Source organism: Arachis ipaensis, chromosome B2, assembly GCF_059453495.1.
Source record: "Arachis ipaensis isolate K30076 ecotype BB chromosome B2, ASM5945349v1, whole genome shotgun sequence".
Lineage (NCBI taxonomy): Eukaryota > Viridiplantae > Streptophyta > Magnoliopsida > Fabales > Fabaceae > Arachis > Arachis ipaensis.
Window position 1 is genome coordinate 111,764,253 of NC_142437.1, and position 18,217 is coordinate 111,782,469.

At 34.5% G+C, this 18,217-nt stretch overlaps 1 protein-coding gene and 1 long non-coding RNA gene across 4 annotated transcripts; both read left to right on the forward strand.

Annotated features, from left to right (window-relative positions):
- Positions 1-3,570: 3,570 nt before the first annotated feature.
- Positions 3,571-5,221, forward strand: LOC107627719 (uncharacterized). The gene is made up of 3 exons (XM_016330540.3): positions 3,571-4,334; positions 4,439-4,835; positions 4,970-5,221. Exons 1-3 carry the CDS (start codon positions 3,586-3,588, stop codon positions 5,219-5,221), a joined length of 1,398 nt encoding a protein of 465 aa, XP_016186026.2. The 5' UTR covers positions 3,571-3,585.
- A 530-nt stretch (positions 5,222-5,751) lies between these two features.
- On the forward strand, positions 5,752-8,515 carry LOC107628492 (uncharacterized). Of its 3 annotated transcripts, none has more exons than XR_002357840.2 (6): positions 5,791-5,839; positions 6,021-6,060; positions 6,149-6,454; positions 6,573-6,709; positions 7,219-7,350; positions 8,105-8,515. It is a non-coding gene; the product is annotated as an uncharacterized LOC107628492 (long non-coding RNA). The 3 variants fall into 3 exon arrangements; XR_002357841.2 differs by having other exon boundaries at positions 6,266-6,454; XR_001617815.3 differs by lacking the exon at positions 6,021-6,060 and having other exon boundaries at positions 5,752-5,839; positions 6,266-6,454.
- Positions 8,516-18,217: the final 9,702 nt, after the last annotated feature.

Consider the following 18,217-nt stretch of genomic DNA (forward strand, 5'->3'; position numbering starts at 1 on the left):
TACACGCCGTTCTTCAAGAAAGCACCATCCACGCGTGCGCGTGGTGTGCGCGGGCGCGTCGATGCGCTGCACCAAATGCCCAGCTATTTTTCCGAGAGTTGTGCCAGAGTTGTGCCAGAGTTGTGCCAGTTTTTTGCCTGGGGCGCAAGAGCACCCACGCGTACGCGTGGTTGACGCTCGCGCGTCGTTTGGTTATTTTTCAACCCACGCGTCCGCGCGTATGATTCTGGCGCGTCGATGAGATTTTGTGGCCATCCCTGCGTGCGCGTGGAGTGCGCGTACGCGTGGCCCTGTTTTTATCCCAAAGTTGATTTTTGAGTTTTAAAAGCCAAATTTCATACTTCTAAGCCTCCGATCTCACCACTTATGTCTTAAATCATTATAATATGCCTAGCAATGAGGCAAGGGGCTAGTAAATGTGGTAACTTGTGAGTGAAGCAAGGAAAAAATAAATGATCAATGAGGATCAAAGATGATTATGTGAGATGCAGAGGATGGCAGTGGAAGTGCTTGTTGTGTCATGGGCCGAAGGGCCGTAATTGTTGATGAATTGGCTGGTTATGGATTTAACCGTGAGTCGGATGGCTAGATTATCGCCGTGTTACGGCAGAGCCATGTTCATGGCTAAGTATAAATGCATATATGCTGTTGAATGAATTGTGAATGTTTGCATTTCCACCATCGGAGATGAGGGTTTCCCTGAGAGGAAGTAGTGGCTAGCCACCACGTGCTCCAGGTTGAGACTCGAAGCTCTTGTGACTCTATGTCGTAAGTGTGGTCGGGCACTGTGAAAGGCCCGGATGAGCTCGCCCCCGTAAATATTCACCAGTAAGGGTGATGGATATGGATCATGATTATAATCAAGTTTATGATGAGTATAACTCGAGTTAGGGATGCGCGACAGAGGGACAGTCCAATGGTTAGCTACCAGGACTTGTCGGGTTGGTTCTATAACCGACAGATGATATCATCAGCCACTAGGGACAGGCATTCATCATATGCATACTATATGAATTGTTTGAGATTGCCTATTTGACTGCATATTACTTGTTAATTGTCTAAATACCTTATATGTTCCTATTTGTAAATCTCTTGTCTGATATAACTGTGTTTGCTATATTATACTCCTGCTGGTGGTTGGGAGGTCTGAAGGAATTGGAAAGGGAAGTATTAGTTAGACTGAAGGATCTTTGGTCAGTTGCCACTTACGGTTTAGTTTGTTTATAAGCTTTGATATTATCTGGAGGATGTTCTAGGATTGCCTTCGGCTTTCCTCTATTATTATGTATTATATATGTGGAAGCTGTTACCATGCTGGGGACCTCTGGTTCTCACTCATGCGGATTTTGTGATTTTCATATGCAGGACGTGAGGTTTCTCATTGAGGCATGCTGGAGACTTCTGGATTTACGAAGATCCTTTGTTCTCGGGACTCTGTTTTGGTTTATATATCTTGTTTAGATACTATTATCTCCATTAAATAATACAAACTGTGATGACTCCTTCTAGAGGGGATTTTGGAGAATAGGTTTCTGTATTTGTGTCCCTTTGGGGTTTTCCTTATTTTATTATATGTATATATTACTATGCTCGGACCGGTTATCTTCGCATCCGAATTTGAGTTTTGATATTCCCATTTTTGACACTCTTTTATATATATATATATATATATATATATATATATATATATATATATATATATATATATATATATATATAATCTCGCGTTAACTTATCCTTTGCTCGTTGCGTTATCGATCGGAGTGTTGCGCTTTCGAGTTGCGATTTTTGTTTACCCCTTTTTCTACAAAGGCTCCTAGTTATAATCCTTATTCACACTACTATACATACTAGATTTTTGTTTTAGAGGTCGTAATACCTTGCCATCTCTGGATTATGACTTAAGCATAAGACTTTGTTTGAGACGACCCGGCTGGCCCAACCCGAATCCCACTAAAAACTCTTCGATTTCTGTTGCACTTCCTAAACGGTTACTTATCTCCCACTCTTCCACTACTCTCAATCTCTCATTGACCCATGGTATTCTGCATTTTTTTTAGGTTTTTATTCAACGATTTTACACTTTTCTTCTACTATTGTTAGCTTGTTGTCTTCTCAGTTCTTGTCAACACAGCTTTATGAGACTGACTCCATGAGTGTGGTGGCCTCTGCATGATTCATCTCTGTTCTGTGCTTGTGCGCTGCGGACCTGCGGTACCTTGTGCAATCTTATCTGGTAAGTACATAATAAATTAATAACATATTTAGTGATTTATCATCATTACAAATTTACAATTAGTGATTGTTATGCCTTTTGTTTTGTTAATAGTTTAAGGATAAAATAAAAACATGACAGTGATTAATGAACGTGAGTAGTGCTATATCTTAGCAAAATCTCTCTCATTCTAAATTTTGTATTTCAAAGATTCCAATATAAATAAGGAGTACCAATATAATACATATATAGTACTGTGCTCAAATATAAGAAAAGTAGAAAATATCAACATCTCTCTCATTCTTAATTTTGTATTTCAAAGATTCCAATATAAATAAGGAGTACCAATATAATACATATATAGTACTGTGCTCAAATATAATAAAAGTAGAAAATGTCAACGAAACATAATTGGATTGGGATTTAGGAACCTTGTTTTTCATTTAATTTTTTGGTTCTTAAAGCTTTGCTAGTTAAGTTTTTTAATTGCTACCTACAACCTAAATGCTTACATAGTTAATTATATATTTGTTTATAAGTTTATTTATTTTAGTGTAGTGAATTTGATATGGACTACAGAATTTTCTTTTAAAAATAATGTGAATTTATTACTACTGTGTTCTCATTTTAGATTCCATAGATTATAAATTATGTACTTCTATTTGTTTAGGTTTAATATGGCTTCAAATGCGGATAATGGTGAAAATAATACTGGAGTTGAAACTGATCGTAGTTGTGCATCCAAGAAGATCGCTAAAAATACTGCAGGAAATAGGAGTGACAAAGCTGGGAAGCATGGAATTTCGGTTGATGGAGATGCCAAAAAAATAAAATGCAAGTATTGTGATAAGGTGGTGACAGGAGGAGTGTATAGGTTGAAACATCATTTGGCAGGAACAAAAAAAGATGTTGAACCTTGCATGGGTGTTTCTGATGAGGTTAAAAAGGATATGTTTGATATTGTTGTTGGTTTGCAAAAAAAATTAGTTAAGAAGACGAGAATTTGAAGAAAAGATACAAAGTAAAGATGAAGGAATAGAAGAAGAAGGGGAAAAGAAATACAGACACCAGCAAGTCTCTTTAAGAAAAGGGGTGTGAGCACTCAAACAACAATCAACTCAATTTTTAAGAAGGGCTTAAGGGAAGAGGCGTGTGATGAAATTGCTTCGTTCATCTACAATAATGCTATTCCCTTTAATGTTGCAAGGTCTGAAGAATACCATAACATGTTTGAGAAGGTTGCCCGCCATGGATTAGGATTCAAGCCACCTTCTTATGATGAGTTAAGAGGAAAATTATTGAAGAAGGTAGAGTCAACCAAACTAACATTAGAACATAAAGCTGAATGGAAGAAAACTGGATGCACTATTATGACAGATGGTTGGACAGATAAAAGAAGGAGAACTATTCTCAACTTTCTTGTGAATAGTCCTAAGGGAACTGTTTTCTTGAAATCCATTAATGCTTCTGATATATGCAAAACAGCTGAAAAGATATTCAAGATGATTGATGAAGTCGTAGAGGAAGTGGGAGAAGAGAATGTGGTTCAAGTTGTAACTGATAATGCAGCTAACTACAAAAAGGCAGGACAAATGTTGATGGAAAAGAGAAAGAATCTTTATTGGACTCCTTGTGCCGCTCATTGCATTGATTTGATGCTTGAAGATTTTGAGAAGAAGCTAGATCTTCACAAAGACACCATTGCCAAAGGAAGAAAGCTAACTACTTACATATATTCTAGGACTTCTCTAATTTCCCTTTTACAACAGCACACCAAAGGAAGAGATTTGGTGAGACCAGGTATGACGCGATTTGCTACGTTCTACCTTACTTTGGGTAGTCTTAATGAGAAGAAGAATCCAATAATTAGAATGTTCATCTCGGATGAATGGAAGGAAAGCAAGTGCTCAAAGACAAGAGATGGGAAAAACATTGAAAATATTATTTTGGATAAAACATTTTGGGGAAACATTATCCATTGCTTGAGAGGTGCTTATCCTCTTCTTCATGTGCTTCGTATAGTGGATTCAGAGGGTAAGGCAGCTATGGGATATATGTATTCTGAAATTGATCGTGCTAAAGAAAAGATTAAAGATGCTTTTCAAAGTGTTGAACTAAGGTAATAAAACTAGTAATAAGTAAACATTTTTCTCTCAGTTTTATCATTTAATTATTTACTAATTAACTAATTGTCTAATTCACTATTTGTATATTTTTCTTTAGTTATAAACCTTTGTGGGATATTATTGATGCAAGATGGGACAAGCAACTCTTTAGGCCTTTGCATGCTGCAAGCTATTATTTGAATCCACAAATTCATTATAGTCCTAATTTTAAGGTTGAGTATGATGTTAAAAAAGGACTTTATGATTGTTTGGATATACTTGTGGGAGATTCTGCACTCATTACAATTATTGATAGTCAACTTGAAGATTTCAAGAGTAAAGCTAAATTTTTTGGTAGAGATGTAGCCAAGAATGCTCTCAAAACCAAAACACCCTCACAATGGTGGGATTCTTATGGGGATGAACATCCAGAACTTCAAAAGTTTGCTATCCGTGTCTTGAGTTTGACTTGTAGTTCATCAGGATGTGAGCGCAATTGGAGTGCTTTTGAGATGGTAAACTTTTAATTTGATATTAACTTAGGAATTTATTTTCTAAACTATAGAATTAGTTAATTATTCAATTCTATTTTTTTAATTAGCATATGTTAATATATTAAATAAATACTTGTAAATTTTGATATTATTAGGTTCACACGAAAAGAAGAAATCGTTTGAAGACAAGCACAATGAATGATGTTGTTTTTGTGATGACCAATTCAAGATTGGCAAGAAAGAAGCCATCAAGAAATACTGCTGATTATAGCTTTGAAGACTTGGATTCAGATGAAGAATGGATTGTGGAAGATGAAAATATGATGGAAAATATGGAAGAATTTGACACACAAAATGGTGTAAACTTAGCCCCTCAAGAAGATAGAGGTAAAGATGGGGTCCTTTGATTGATTTGGAGATTCCTCTTCTTGATGATGATGCTTTCAATGAGCTTCTCAACTTTTCTCCTAATGAAAATCAAAATGTTGGAGAACATGATGATCATGACTTTAATAAACTGCTTTAGTCTTTATATTTTTTAGTATGATGTTATGTTATCTATTTTATATTTGTGATGTTACATATTGTTATTTTGAATTTCAGACTTGTGGTTAGTTTATATTTTTATTTTTGAACTTTACAAATGTTACATTTTATTATATATTTATGCTACTTTATCTTTATTTTATCATTATGTTATTATTTATGATACGTTTGTCAAATTTAAATTCTCATTTTTATTTAAATTATTTAATTTTATCATATTATATTACTCTTATAATTGATATTGATAAATTTATATAATTGGTAGAATCTTACGTTCCGTTTTACGATTTTACGTTCTACGATTTTTAATTAATTTTCTGATTCTATGTAAAATCTCGATTTTTGATACCTTGATTATGGTTGATTTGATGCATTTCTAATTACAAGAATATATAATAGTAAAATTGATGTACTGATATGGTAGACCTCTCCTCGTCATCTCTCTCTGTTTCAAGGCTTCAAGCTCTCTCTCATCGTTGGTAAGTAACACTCCTCCACTACTTCTTTGAATATTTTTCTTAGTTAATTTTATTGGTATTGCTGTAATAGGATAATCACTCTTCCCAGTATTTCCACCCATTATTTGTGTTTCATGTTCAATGCATTTTCTATAAGTAGTGTGGCAGTAGTGATGATTCAATTTTTTACATTTTTTTAAAGATCGGCACTACTTGAATAAGGAAGGGGCTATTACTTTTCGGTGAGTGGGAAAATAATATCTTCAATTTTAATTTGATTTATGTAATTACTTTTCATTGACTAGTTCAGCTAAAAACTACTTGTGGCAGCATACCAGAACAAGTAGAATTAAAGCCTTTGCATTGTGGGGTCAAAATTCACAGCCAAATTAGAATTATTGACATGAATTTCATATTAGAGAGTAAGAATTACTCTAATTACTCCAGGACATGGTCAAGAGGATTATGTAACTGGACAGAAGTATGTGCTACCCATTCTTTCACCAGTAGATGAGCATGGGATATTCGTTGAAGAAGCTAGACAGTTTAGTGGGCTTGATGTTCTTGGTGAGGGTAACACTACTATTGTGAAATATTTGGATGAAAATCTGTCACATATCCTAGAAGAATCATATGGTAAGTTCTTCCTGTCACTCTTCGCAAACTCTCTTAATGTGCTGAGAATAGTTATTATAGACTTTATCATTTATCATTTATCATCATCATGTGACCTCTTCTATGTTTTCTGATTTAGAATACAAGTATCCATCTGATTGGCGAACCAAAAAACCGACAATATTTAGAGCAACGGAGCAATGAATTACATCAATAGAGGGATTTCGTGATGCTATTATGGGTGCTATTGGCCATGTAAAATGGGTTCCAGCTTAGGTACTCTTTTTTTAAGTTTATATTCCTATACAATTCTGCTCCTTTAATATTTGTAAATTTGTTCTACTGGAAATGTGCTACTTATCATATTTGTTGCTATCTTTCTCAAGGGAAAAACAGAATCTCTGTAATGACCTCTGATGCTTTGATTGGTGTATATCACGACAAAGGACGTGGGGTGTCCCAATTCCTGTTTTTTATCATCTGCAATCTAGAGAACCTCTCATGAATAAAGAAACAATCAATCATATAAAATTTACGTTCAAGAAAATAATAAATTCATGTTTTCTTTTTTCAACTCTCAAGTTGATGTTTGCGCTATTCTTCCCCCCCCCCCCCCCCCAATTTTTTGGGTGTAAGTACTATTTCAATAATTAGAAGATATATATAGATGTTATTTTCTTCATGTTTTACATGCAGTAATAAATATTCCAAAGTTGCTTAATTCATATACTCTTATAATGCATGTTGGTCCTATGAAACTAATGCATCCTGAAATTCATTTTCAGCTATTATTGCCCAAAAAGGTAGTGATGCATGGTGGTACATGACAGTTGAGGACCTTTTCCCAACTAAATACTGAGACAGAGCAGCAGAATATGAGAAAGGAACTGACACAATTGATGTATGGTTTGATTCAGGTACAATTTTGGTGTGAAAAAATTTTTAACTGTGACTGGTGCAGTGTTTTATAAGTTCCTCCACACTCCTAAGACTTTCCTGTAGGCACAGTACTGTAACTATAGTAAGTTAGTAATGGCTTGCTAATGTTTGTCAGTGGTAATGTATAACTTCTAAACATATTTATTAAAAGGTTTAATTATTCTTTTGGTCTCTATAGTTTTACCAAATTTTTAATTAGGGCCCTATACTTTTTTTTTCTTTCAATTGGGTCCTTACACTGCTTTTAATTTTATAATTAGATCCTTCCTAGTGGAAAAAATGTTCGAGTTAACTGAATATTTCTTTGCAAACTGAAGGTATTCATAATTAAAAATCTAACTAGATCTTTGTTCGTATGTATTTTGGGAGAAATATTCTGTTAATTTTAACGTTTTTGATATCAAAAGGGCCTAATTACAAAATTAAAAGTAGTGTAGGGACTCAATTGAAAAGAAAAAAAATATCGGTACCTAATTGAAAATTTGGTAAAACTATAGAGACTAACAGAATAATTAAACCTTATTAAAACTAAGATATTAATCAGATCCATGGCCTTAATGCTATGTTTATTGGGTAATACAACTTTGTTTCTAATAGAGTCTTTGCCCATGGTGGCTATCCAAGTTAATCATGCTGCCATTTAGTTGTCCATATTTATGTTAGTATCTACTTTCTTTTGAATTTGGCTCTTGGATTTTTTTTTACTTAACTATAATCTTAAATTTACTTCAGGTTCATCTTGGGATTTAGTCTTCAGGAAACAAGACTGCCTTAGCTTTCCTGTAGATTTGTATATTGAAGGAACAGACCAACAAGGGTAGTTTCAGAGTTCGTTGTTAACAAATGTAGCAATATATTGCTTTTTCTTTTATGATATGACAATCTACTTCTTTGTTTGATACAATCTGAAGAAACATTATTAATCTTATTGACATTAGTGAAACCCTGTGATTGCTTATACTTGAGTCTATTTTTTAATAGGATCTCAAATAATAAGACAATGTGCAATAAATCTAGCATAGTTGTTGGTTTGTAAGAATGCATACTCATTATAAAATATGCATGTGGATGTACAAACATTATTGCATGCTTGTGTAACAAAGGCTTGTATAAATCATAATATCTTGAATGTTTGACCATTCAGGCACTGATTTTGTCATTTCTTTAAAAATTGTTTCTTGGATTTTGGTTGTGTAGCTGGAGACATGAACGGAACACTGTTACTTGGAAATGGAAAATAGTCTTTCTTTTGTCTTTGATAATTATTATTATTTTCTCTTTTTTTTTTTTTGTTCAATCATTGCGGTTGTTCTTGGTGTAGTTAGAGGCATCAACAAATCAGGAATTGAATTAGAGGATTCCTTTGTTCAAACTTCCCTCCAAGATCCTTTGTCGTGTCGTGAACATTCATTTACTGGTCATTTTGTCTCTAACACTCACTTTTTTCTCCTTAATTTGTTGGACTTCATTCAAGTTTAGAAATATATATATATGAAAGATTGAATCTAATGTAAAGGAAATGAACACGTTGGATTTTGACATGTTTTCATTAGGTTGAACAAGAAATTGATGAGGTTTATGCACATATTACTTTGGTGCCAGAATCTAATGTAAGGATGTTGCTACTACTTTTGGAATTTCAATACTTTTCATGGTCAACCTTAGATTCTTTTTGTGCTTGTTTAGATTCTAATAGAATAAATTTTCAGCACTGATGAGCCTACGATCCCCGATCCATCCCCTATTGAACCAACAAGGCCAACAGTTCACTCGTTCTCCAAAGTCTTAACTGCTTTAGATACCAGCACCCATGGCGGCTTTTCTGTTCTCAAGAAATGTAACACCCTACCACACAGAGTCTTATACTTAAGTCATAAAACAGAGGTGGCCAGGTATTACGACCTCTAAAATAAAATATATACATAATATAGTTAAAAGGAATTTATATTCGAGGACGGGGAGGACGTAAGGACAACTAAGGTCAGAATGGAGGAAACGTGGGAGATAAGTCGTTGCGAAGATAAGGGTCAAGAAACTATCTGTTAGGTTGGAAAGGAAACTACTCTCACGAACTCTTGTAGTAAACGATATTTTCAAGGGTGAAAATTTCTGTCAGGGAGGTAGGATGTAAAACCCGAGAAAATAATAAATAACTAGCCAATAAATAAATTATTATTTAAAGAAATTGGAAAAATTAAATTTTATAGTTTAATGAGGTAGAAATAATTAAAACATGAATTTTAATACTAATTTTAAAAGATTTTGTCCAAAATTGGGCTGAACGGGCCGAACCGAGCAAACTGGGCTTTTATTGGGCTCAAGGCCCAACCCAACAATACTTAAATAAAGAGCACAGCTCTTCTTCCCCATAAGAAAGGGGGAAAACACGCTGGGCAAGGATGAGAGAGGGGAAGAGAGTTTCGTGAAAACCTAACCTTTAAAATGGGATAACTTTTGCTCTGGTGATTGGAATTGCATGCCGTTTGTGGCCACGCGTCGGGCTCCTCGTCGAGCTCTTCAATTCCATCTAAATAAAACTGTAAGTAACTCGCGTTTATCTAGCTCTATTTCTGTTAGTGTGTTAAATTTGGGTATAGGATTTGAGGAACTCAATTCCTTAATGATTTTCATGTTTTAGGGGTTCACTAGCCTTGATTCCTTGTCGGTATTGTTCAAGGATATGTGGGTGAAGGTAAGACCTTAAATATTTTGTTGATTGGTGAATTAGTAAGCTTGAATGTTGATTATAGTGATATGTTGTGGGATTAGATTGGATATTGTTGAATTGGAGTACATTGATGATGTTGGGAGCTTGATTGTTGGACCTTGGTGGCTGGAATTCGGTTCGATGAGGCATTGAGATTGTGGTCGGTACATAGTTGAGGTGTTCTGGGCATTAGGAAGAATCGGCCAAGGTATCATTTCAGTTTCTCGTAACTAAAATATAATGTGTCGTGAAAACTTAGGTTAGATAACCTTAAGATAAGATTGAAATGTTGATGTTGTTGAGATTGATATTTGTTGGTATTTATGAGGATGTTGTTGGTAAAATAATGGTTTTGGGGTGATTGGTGATGCATGTTAATAAAGATTAGTGATATGAATGAGGATAGTGTTAGTGAAATAATGATTTTTGAGTGATTAATGATATATGTTGATAATTATGTATATAGTTGTTTTGAATATGAATTATTGTGTTAAGATGGATGAAATGACGAGTTAGAGTAGTATTGGATGAATGAGGAGTGTTGAGATATGATTGGATGGATTTAATGCAGTTTTGGTAAGTTTTGAAATGGTTTTGGAATTGGAAAGGTTGGGAAAAACTTGAGTTTTAAGTTTTGGTCAAAACAGAATTTTAACGAACTTCGACTCCATAAATTGAGCCTCAAATTTTGTATTTGAGTGAAATCTATTACAAAGTAAAGATATTTTCAATAGCTTTAAAACGGTATAAAATTTGAGGAAAATATAATTTCGCAGAGAAAGTTATGGACATCGAAAAACAGGTGCAGAAAACTGATTGAGTTAAGTTGCAGAATTTTTGAAAATACTGGTGCGTATGCGCACGCACACTGCTGTGCGCACGCACCGAGCAGAGCATGAGTTTCGGCTCATGTGTACGCACGAGGGGTGTGCGCATGCACACTACAGTGATTACGCACACTTTTAAAAGATTGAGTGGAGTGTGTGCACGCACACATGTATGCGTACGCACACTACCCTGTTTTGCACAAAAACTCCGTTTTTCACCGTTTGACCTTCCCGGCAAGTCTGTAAACCTCCAAACTATTGTTTTGATAGAAATTCACTATTTTTGAACTATTGAACATTTCTCTGATTTTCCAAAACTCTAAGAACTTTAATTAGAATTTATTAGTAAGGTTTTGAGTCACGAAGTAAGGGTTAGCGAGTGGAAAAAGGTAGAATTGGCATCGGAGGAGTTGAAGAAGGGGATACTCGATTTGATGAGATAATGAAAGTAATGAATTAGGAAATTGAATGATGAATGAGACAATCAATGAATGGTAGTTAATGTGAAAGAGAATAATTGAACTCGATGATGATTAATTGAAATTGAATGAATATTGATAAATGAAGTATAATTGAGAATGATAATGAGTATAACTATGTTTTCTCTCTGGTTGTAAGGGTGACAGGGCACCGATTCCCTCTAATGGTAACAGGGCACATAATCCCTCTAATGGTGATAGGGCACGTATTCCCTCTAATGGTGACAAGACATGTATTCCCTCTAATAGTGACGGGGCCCATAATCCCTCTAATGGTGACAAGACACATATTCCCTCTAATGATATTAATGCACAACCTAGAGATCATATCTGGGTTAGCTACCGGATGTGTCAGGTTCTGGCGATTTAACCGACATGTGAGCTCACGGCCAGTAGGAAAGACATACATCATATGCATTTGTTTGTTTGCTTTAGTTTGCATTCTTGGGATTGCCTATTTGATATTCATGTTTAACTACTATATGTTCTTTTTGCTGTATCTGTAAACTACTTGTGTTTTCCTTGTACTCATTGTTTGTCTGTGCAACTGAGATGCCCCTTGTCTGGAGGAGGAGTGACGAGGGCAGTTCCACTAATGTTTCGGAGGGTTGGAGGAAAGGCGATGAGTTTAGAGATTAAGTTAGAATTGGGATAAAATCAAGAATCCTTAGATACCTCACCTTATTTATGGTTTTAAATTTTAGTTTTAAGTTTGAAGTTGTTGCCGCGAGTTCTAGGATCGCCTTTGGCTTTCTCGGGACCTTATATGTTAGTTATGTGGGCACTGTTACCATGATGAGAACCTCTGGTTCTCACCCCATACATATTTTGTGGTTTTCAGATGCAGGACGTGAGACACCTCGCTGAGGCATATTGAGAGCTTCTGAAAGTGAAGGACTTTTGTGTTTTGGGACTCTATTTTGGTTTATGATGTATATATAGATACTCTTATATCTCCACTGTATATGTATATTATGTTTTATCCCTCTTAGAGGTCGATTTGGAGAAACAGGTTCTATAAGCTGTATGTTAGGCATTTTGGGTTTATTTTGTATATATTTATATATGCTCCGGCCGGTTTTAACTTCGCGAGCCGAGTCAGGAGCTTTGTTATCTGTACCCTTGGAAGTCTTCTATTATGTATGTATATTTTATGTCGCTTTACTCTTATCCTATCCGGTTTACGTTTATCGCTTATGTGAGTGATGCGCTTTTCTATTTAACGCTTTGCTTTAACTTTTCTTCAAAGGCTCCTAGATAAAAGAATTTCTCACCTATATTATATATATATCATTTTACTTTTAGAGGTCGTAATACCTTACCACCTTTGACTTAAGTATAAGACTCTGTATGGAGTGTTATAGGAAACATGCCACAGAATGCCTTCCTGCTTTGGTAACACCTACTACTTTCAACTATTGAACTTCTGTTTCAACTTATTTTGCCCAAAAATCACTTTTTCAATGATAATTATCCACCACAAGACTTAAAGTCTCTTTTTTCAGATGAAAATACAAATATAAAATTGGCGAAGATGGTTGTAGATGCATCTTCTAAATTCTATCATCAATGAAAACTATAATGAAAATGAGGATATGCTTATAAAAGATATTAATGTTTTGTGTAAATAATGACAACCATTAAAAAAAGCTGTCGCAAAAATGTTGTTTTGTTGTAGTGAACGATGACGATACGGAGTTTGTTCCAGAAACCCAACTACCGTCATTTACTACCTCCTAGTATATCTTGCCACCACCATTACCAATTCCTAGCCAAACCCAAGTTCCAAGCTATTATTCGACATTAGACATAGATGTTATGCAAGTGGAGCTGATGTCTTTCGGTCTGGTGGGCAGTGACGATTATGAGACAGATGGGAGCTTGGAGCTAAAGGTTGGCAATAGATTCTACAATAGAGAGTCTCTTCACCTTGCCATCAAGAACTATAGCATTTGTCGGAGTGTAGAGTATCGGGTGGTCGAATATGATCATCTGAAGTATCATTATCGGTAAAGATATTATGCTGTAGGTTGTCGCTAGAGCATTCGGGTTGCATATCGACAAAATCTTGGTTATTGTTGGTTTGTAAATATGAGGCTATGCAAATGTGTTTAGCACCAACAATCTCTCAAGATCATTTAAATCTTGATAGCAACCTGATCTACAGAGTTATCTTTTCCTTGATAGAAGGTAATTGTTTAAAATTTTGCATTTGTTTTTGGAAAAATGGTTACATATTTATCATTTTATTGTAGTAAAATTTCTAAAAATGGTGATATATTAGTCAATTTAAGTAATCCTTCCATTCCAATTAGTATCCTACAAGGTGTGGTAGAGCAGAGCTACAAGTTTAAGTCATCGTACAGAAAAATTTGGATGGCAACGAAAAAATCAATTGCTCAAATTTATGAAAATTGGGAAGAGTCGTACAACCAGCTTCCAAGGTTGTTAAATACGATTGAGAAATATTTTCCTGGTACGGTTCTTGATATCAAGCTTATGCCACGTTATGAAGGCATTCTTCAAGACTTTTGGTTATATGTAGTTTGATAAGGCATTTTAGACATTTCCTCCCTGCACTGAAACCTTCGATATCTATTGATGGCACACATTTTTATGGGTGATGCAGAGGGGTTTTGCTAATGACTATTGCACAATATGGCAACTCAAATATTCTTTCTATAGCCTCTGACATATATCATCTTTATGCTGCTGTGGCCAAGTCACCCAGGAATCTGTGTTAAATCCAAGAAAGCATTAATGGGATGCATTTGGCCAAGTCACCCACCTCTAAATTGATAACCATGCACAATGAATGGTAGGTCCAAGCGAGCATAACAAGACCCTACGAGTAGTCCTTATAACTCTGGAATTCAGCAATCAATGGGACCCATATAACATGTACGATCGTGCTAGATTTATCTGTCATTAGTAACCTGCCGATCAATCTGAGTATGTAACAATGCGCATATTGCTAGTGTAGATCTAGTGCAGCGTCAGCAGACATCTGTCTTAGACGAGTCTTAAACCATGTCTTTTTAATGGTGAAAAACTCGGCCTGGCGCACACCCTCCTACAGCTCCCAACGCAGAGGCAACGCTCCAAGTGCCTCAAGAACCATTTCCCATGTGTCGCGACCGTAGTAAGTGTAACATCCCAAACCACCCGCTAGCACGATATTGTCCGCTTTGGCACACAAGGCCTCACGGTTTTGCCTTTGACGATAGGGATGCTAGTCGAAGCCCCTCCTCCCCCCCCCCCCACACTCACTCGTCAAAACGCGTCATGCTAGGGAGAGGTATCCACGCCCTTATAAGGCATGCTTCGTTCCCCTCCCTAACCGATGTGGGACCTTACAATCCACCCCCTAAGGGAGTCCAGTGCCCTCGCTGGCAGATCCATCCGGGTTTCGGCTCTGATACCATCTGTAACAGCCCAGATCACCTGCTAGCACGATATTGTCCGCTTTGGCACACAAGGCCTCACGGTTTTGCCTTTGACGATAGGGATGCTTGTCGAAGCCCTCCCACACTCACTCGTCAAAATGCGTCATGCTAGGGAGAGGTATCCACACCCTTATAAGGCGTGCTTCGTTCTCCTCCCCAACCGATGTGGGACCTTATAGTAAGACTGAAGATCATGGCTGCAACTACCAATTGGCTCCCAATGCGTCTGCAAGGCAAGGTGATAAGCAACATTGTGAAGGGTGATGGTACACTCAACCCACAGCATGTGGAACAAATGGATCTCTGGACATAATCTCATTTACAAAGGTCGAAAGGAGCGAATTGTCGAAGTGAAAATCTCTAACTCGTGCCACATGGGCGAAACCAAATTCCTCTAAATAAGGTAGCAGTTCAGGCGGTCTATCCACTCCTGAGTCCTTATTCCTTCTCGAAAATAGAATCCATCGACTCTATATATTTTCAACATCAAATACAATTTAAACCATCGCTAACAATAAGGCCTATTATGTAAAGCAACCTTAAAAATCTATCAACTATAAATCACCATTTATCTCATTCATAATAAACTATAACAATTAGCCTAAATCCAAAGATTTCTACATTATATGTAGTTTAATTTGAAAATAAAATCAAATTTCGGCAACGAAAAGTACAAATATATCTCTTTAATTTATATATTTATAACAATTCATACCCTGATATATTCAAATTATCATAAACTGTTAACAATTAATTAACCAGCTAAAAAATTTAATGTAGTTACTATACACATATTAAGATATAATATAATAAACAAAAAAATTAAGTTCTAACCTGATCATCAATGTAGCCCGTGATATGTTTGCCTTCATTGAAACAATTGATGTCGTTATTGCGAATCATTGAGACATTCTCTCTCTCTGAATTCAAGTTTAGTTAAAACTTAGCAAATGGTTGGAAGTGAAAGCATAGGCACACTGTCTGCATTGTCATATGGTGGTCCCTCTTATTTTTTAGGTAGCAAATGCACAATAGTCGAAGAAATTCTCTTCCTCTATTGCGTTGGCAAGGATTGCACAATTGTGTTCTTTTACTATTGCGCAGACCTCGGCTGCAAAATAGGCACTGCTTGTGAAATTTTGAGATAATACTTAAAACGATAAAAAAAAATTAAAAAATAAATAAATTAGTAAATATATTTTTTTATTTATATAAAAAAACCTTAATTTATCATACCTTATATAACGAGAAATCTTTATCTTCAATTCTTAGTGCACACAAACCACGGCATGTGCTTGAAAATAGCACATATTTTTTTTAAGGGTAAAATACTAAATTAGTCTTCTATGTTTGGGCGTATTTCTGTTTTGGTCTTTAAGGTTTAAAGTGTTTTATTTGAATCCAAAAAAGTTTCATTTAGTATCAATTTAGTCCCCAATGAGGTCAAAGTTAAATAATTAACGGAATGTTCTACATAACAACAGCACAAGAACAAAATCGATAATCTAAAGAACAAGTACAAGTTCTAGAGGCACAAAATCAACCGTGGATGTATTAATACATTTATTTATTATTTTTTTATAATATAAATAAAATATTTTCTATAGAACTAAAGAAAATAATAAATAAATGTATTGATGTATCAACGGTTGATTTTGCACTTCTAGAGCTTGTACTTGTTCTCCAGATTATCGATTTTGTTCTTATACTATTGTTATGTAGGACATTTCATTAATTATTTAATTTTGATCTCACTGTGGGACTAAATTGATGCTAAATGAAACTTTTTTGGATTCAAATAGAACACTTTAAACTTTAAGGACCAAAACAGAAATACGCCCAAACATAGGGGATCAATTTAATACTTTACCCTTTTTTTTAATTTGGATCTTCTAAAATAAAAATGTTAGTAATGTGATAAAATAAAAGGTTAATTATTATTATTAATTTTGTAATTTCTATTAAATATGTATTTCACTATCTTAATTTAAAAATAATTAATTCTTCACTTTACCACTTTATCAACTTTCTCATTTTAACGAATTTTGATTTTTTTTTTTTTAGTCTTTATTGTTTTACCTTTTTCTTTTCCTGTATCACTTGTTAATTTCTCTTTTATATATAAACACATAACTGCCTTTTTCTTTAAGGGGAAATATAAGGTAAAGAGCAAAATTTAAAGATGTGCTTAGGTGGCAAAATTCAAACCACACATTCTAAAACCACACTTTTCACTTAAAATCGTAACTCTTCACAAAAGCGTCACCTAATGGAAAAAAGTAAATTAGAAGATTTAAGAGAAGAAATAATTAAGTTATCAAAATTAATAGATCAAAAATTAATGATTTTAACTAATGTTAACTGTAATGACACTGAATTCTTAAAATCAATACAAAATGATTTTTCTCAAAATCTTTATTTTACTATAAGTTTTATTGAAGGACTTCAAAAACCTGAAAAAAAACTTATTTTTCACATGGAATTTCTAAAAAATGTTACCATGGAAATGATTCACCACATCTTCATCATACCTTTAACCCACAATTAAATTCTATAGTAGACATGCTTGAAGAAATATTAGTATCTATAAAATTTCAAAGAAATAAGGAAAAAGAGAACCCCAAAGAAGAAAAATTTCACAATATAATCAACATAACAGATTTAAAAGTAAAACCACCACTAAAATTATGAATATTGAAGAAAAATTAGAAGAAGTTACAATGCTTTTTAAACAATTAAAGATGGCTCAAGAAAATAATATTATGGAACAAGGATTTCAAATAGAAGAAGAATTAGTAAACCCTGAAAATATAGAAAATGAAGAACACATCCTAGATTATTCAAGTAACGAAGAACCAGCAATTCCAATACAAGTAAAAAATGAAGCTGGAACATCTAAGGATAATCAATCTCAATTTAAATGGGAAACAGGTTTTGATAATTATGCTTTTAAAAAAGGGTTTATAAATAAAGAATCAAAATATACAAAAATACCATCAAAATACGTTCCTAAAATCCAGGAAATGAAAGGAGATAGAATGTTCGATTTAGACTGTAAAAAGAATGAAAAAGAAATTTTCGAAAATTGGTTGAATTCCTTTTTATTAGAAGCTTTTACTAATCCAAAGCTTAGTGAATTGTCTGGAAGAGATATTTGGAATTACATAGGGTTTCATACTAAAGGAACTATAAGAGATTATATGACATCAATAGAAAACCAAATAATAGAAGATTTAGCAACAAAAACAACAGCTTATGATAAGATATTATATATAATGATGATTCTATATAAAGAATTTTTTGGGAAAAATATTATAGATCATAGACAAGAAGTCTATAATAAAGAATATCAAGAAGCAAAAAACCATTTAGCTAATATTCAGATA

Excerpts from the sequence above, each read along its gene's own strand:
- LOC107627719 (XM_016330540.3), top strand. The coding sequence starts at position 3,586 with ATGACAGATGGTTGGACAGATAAAAGAAGGAGAACTATTCTCAACTTT. Across the intron at positions 4,335-4,438 it reads TTTCAAAGTGTTGAACTAAG|TTATAAACCTTTGTGGGATA; the intron begins GTAATAAAACTA and ends ATTTTTCTTTAG. Across the intron at positions 4,836-4,969 it reads ATTGGAGTGCTTTTGAGATG|GTTCACACGAAAAGAAGAAA; the intron begins GTAAACTTTTAA and ends TGATATTATTAG.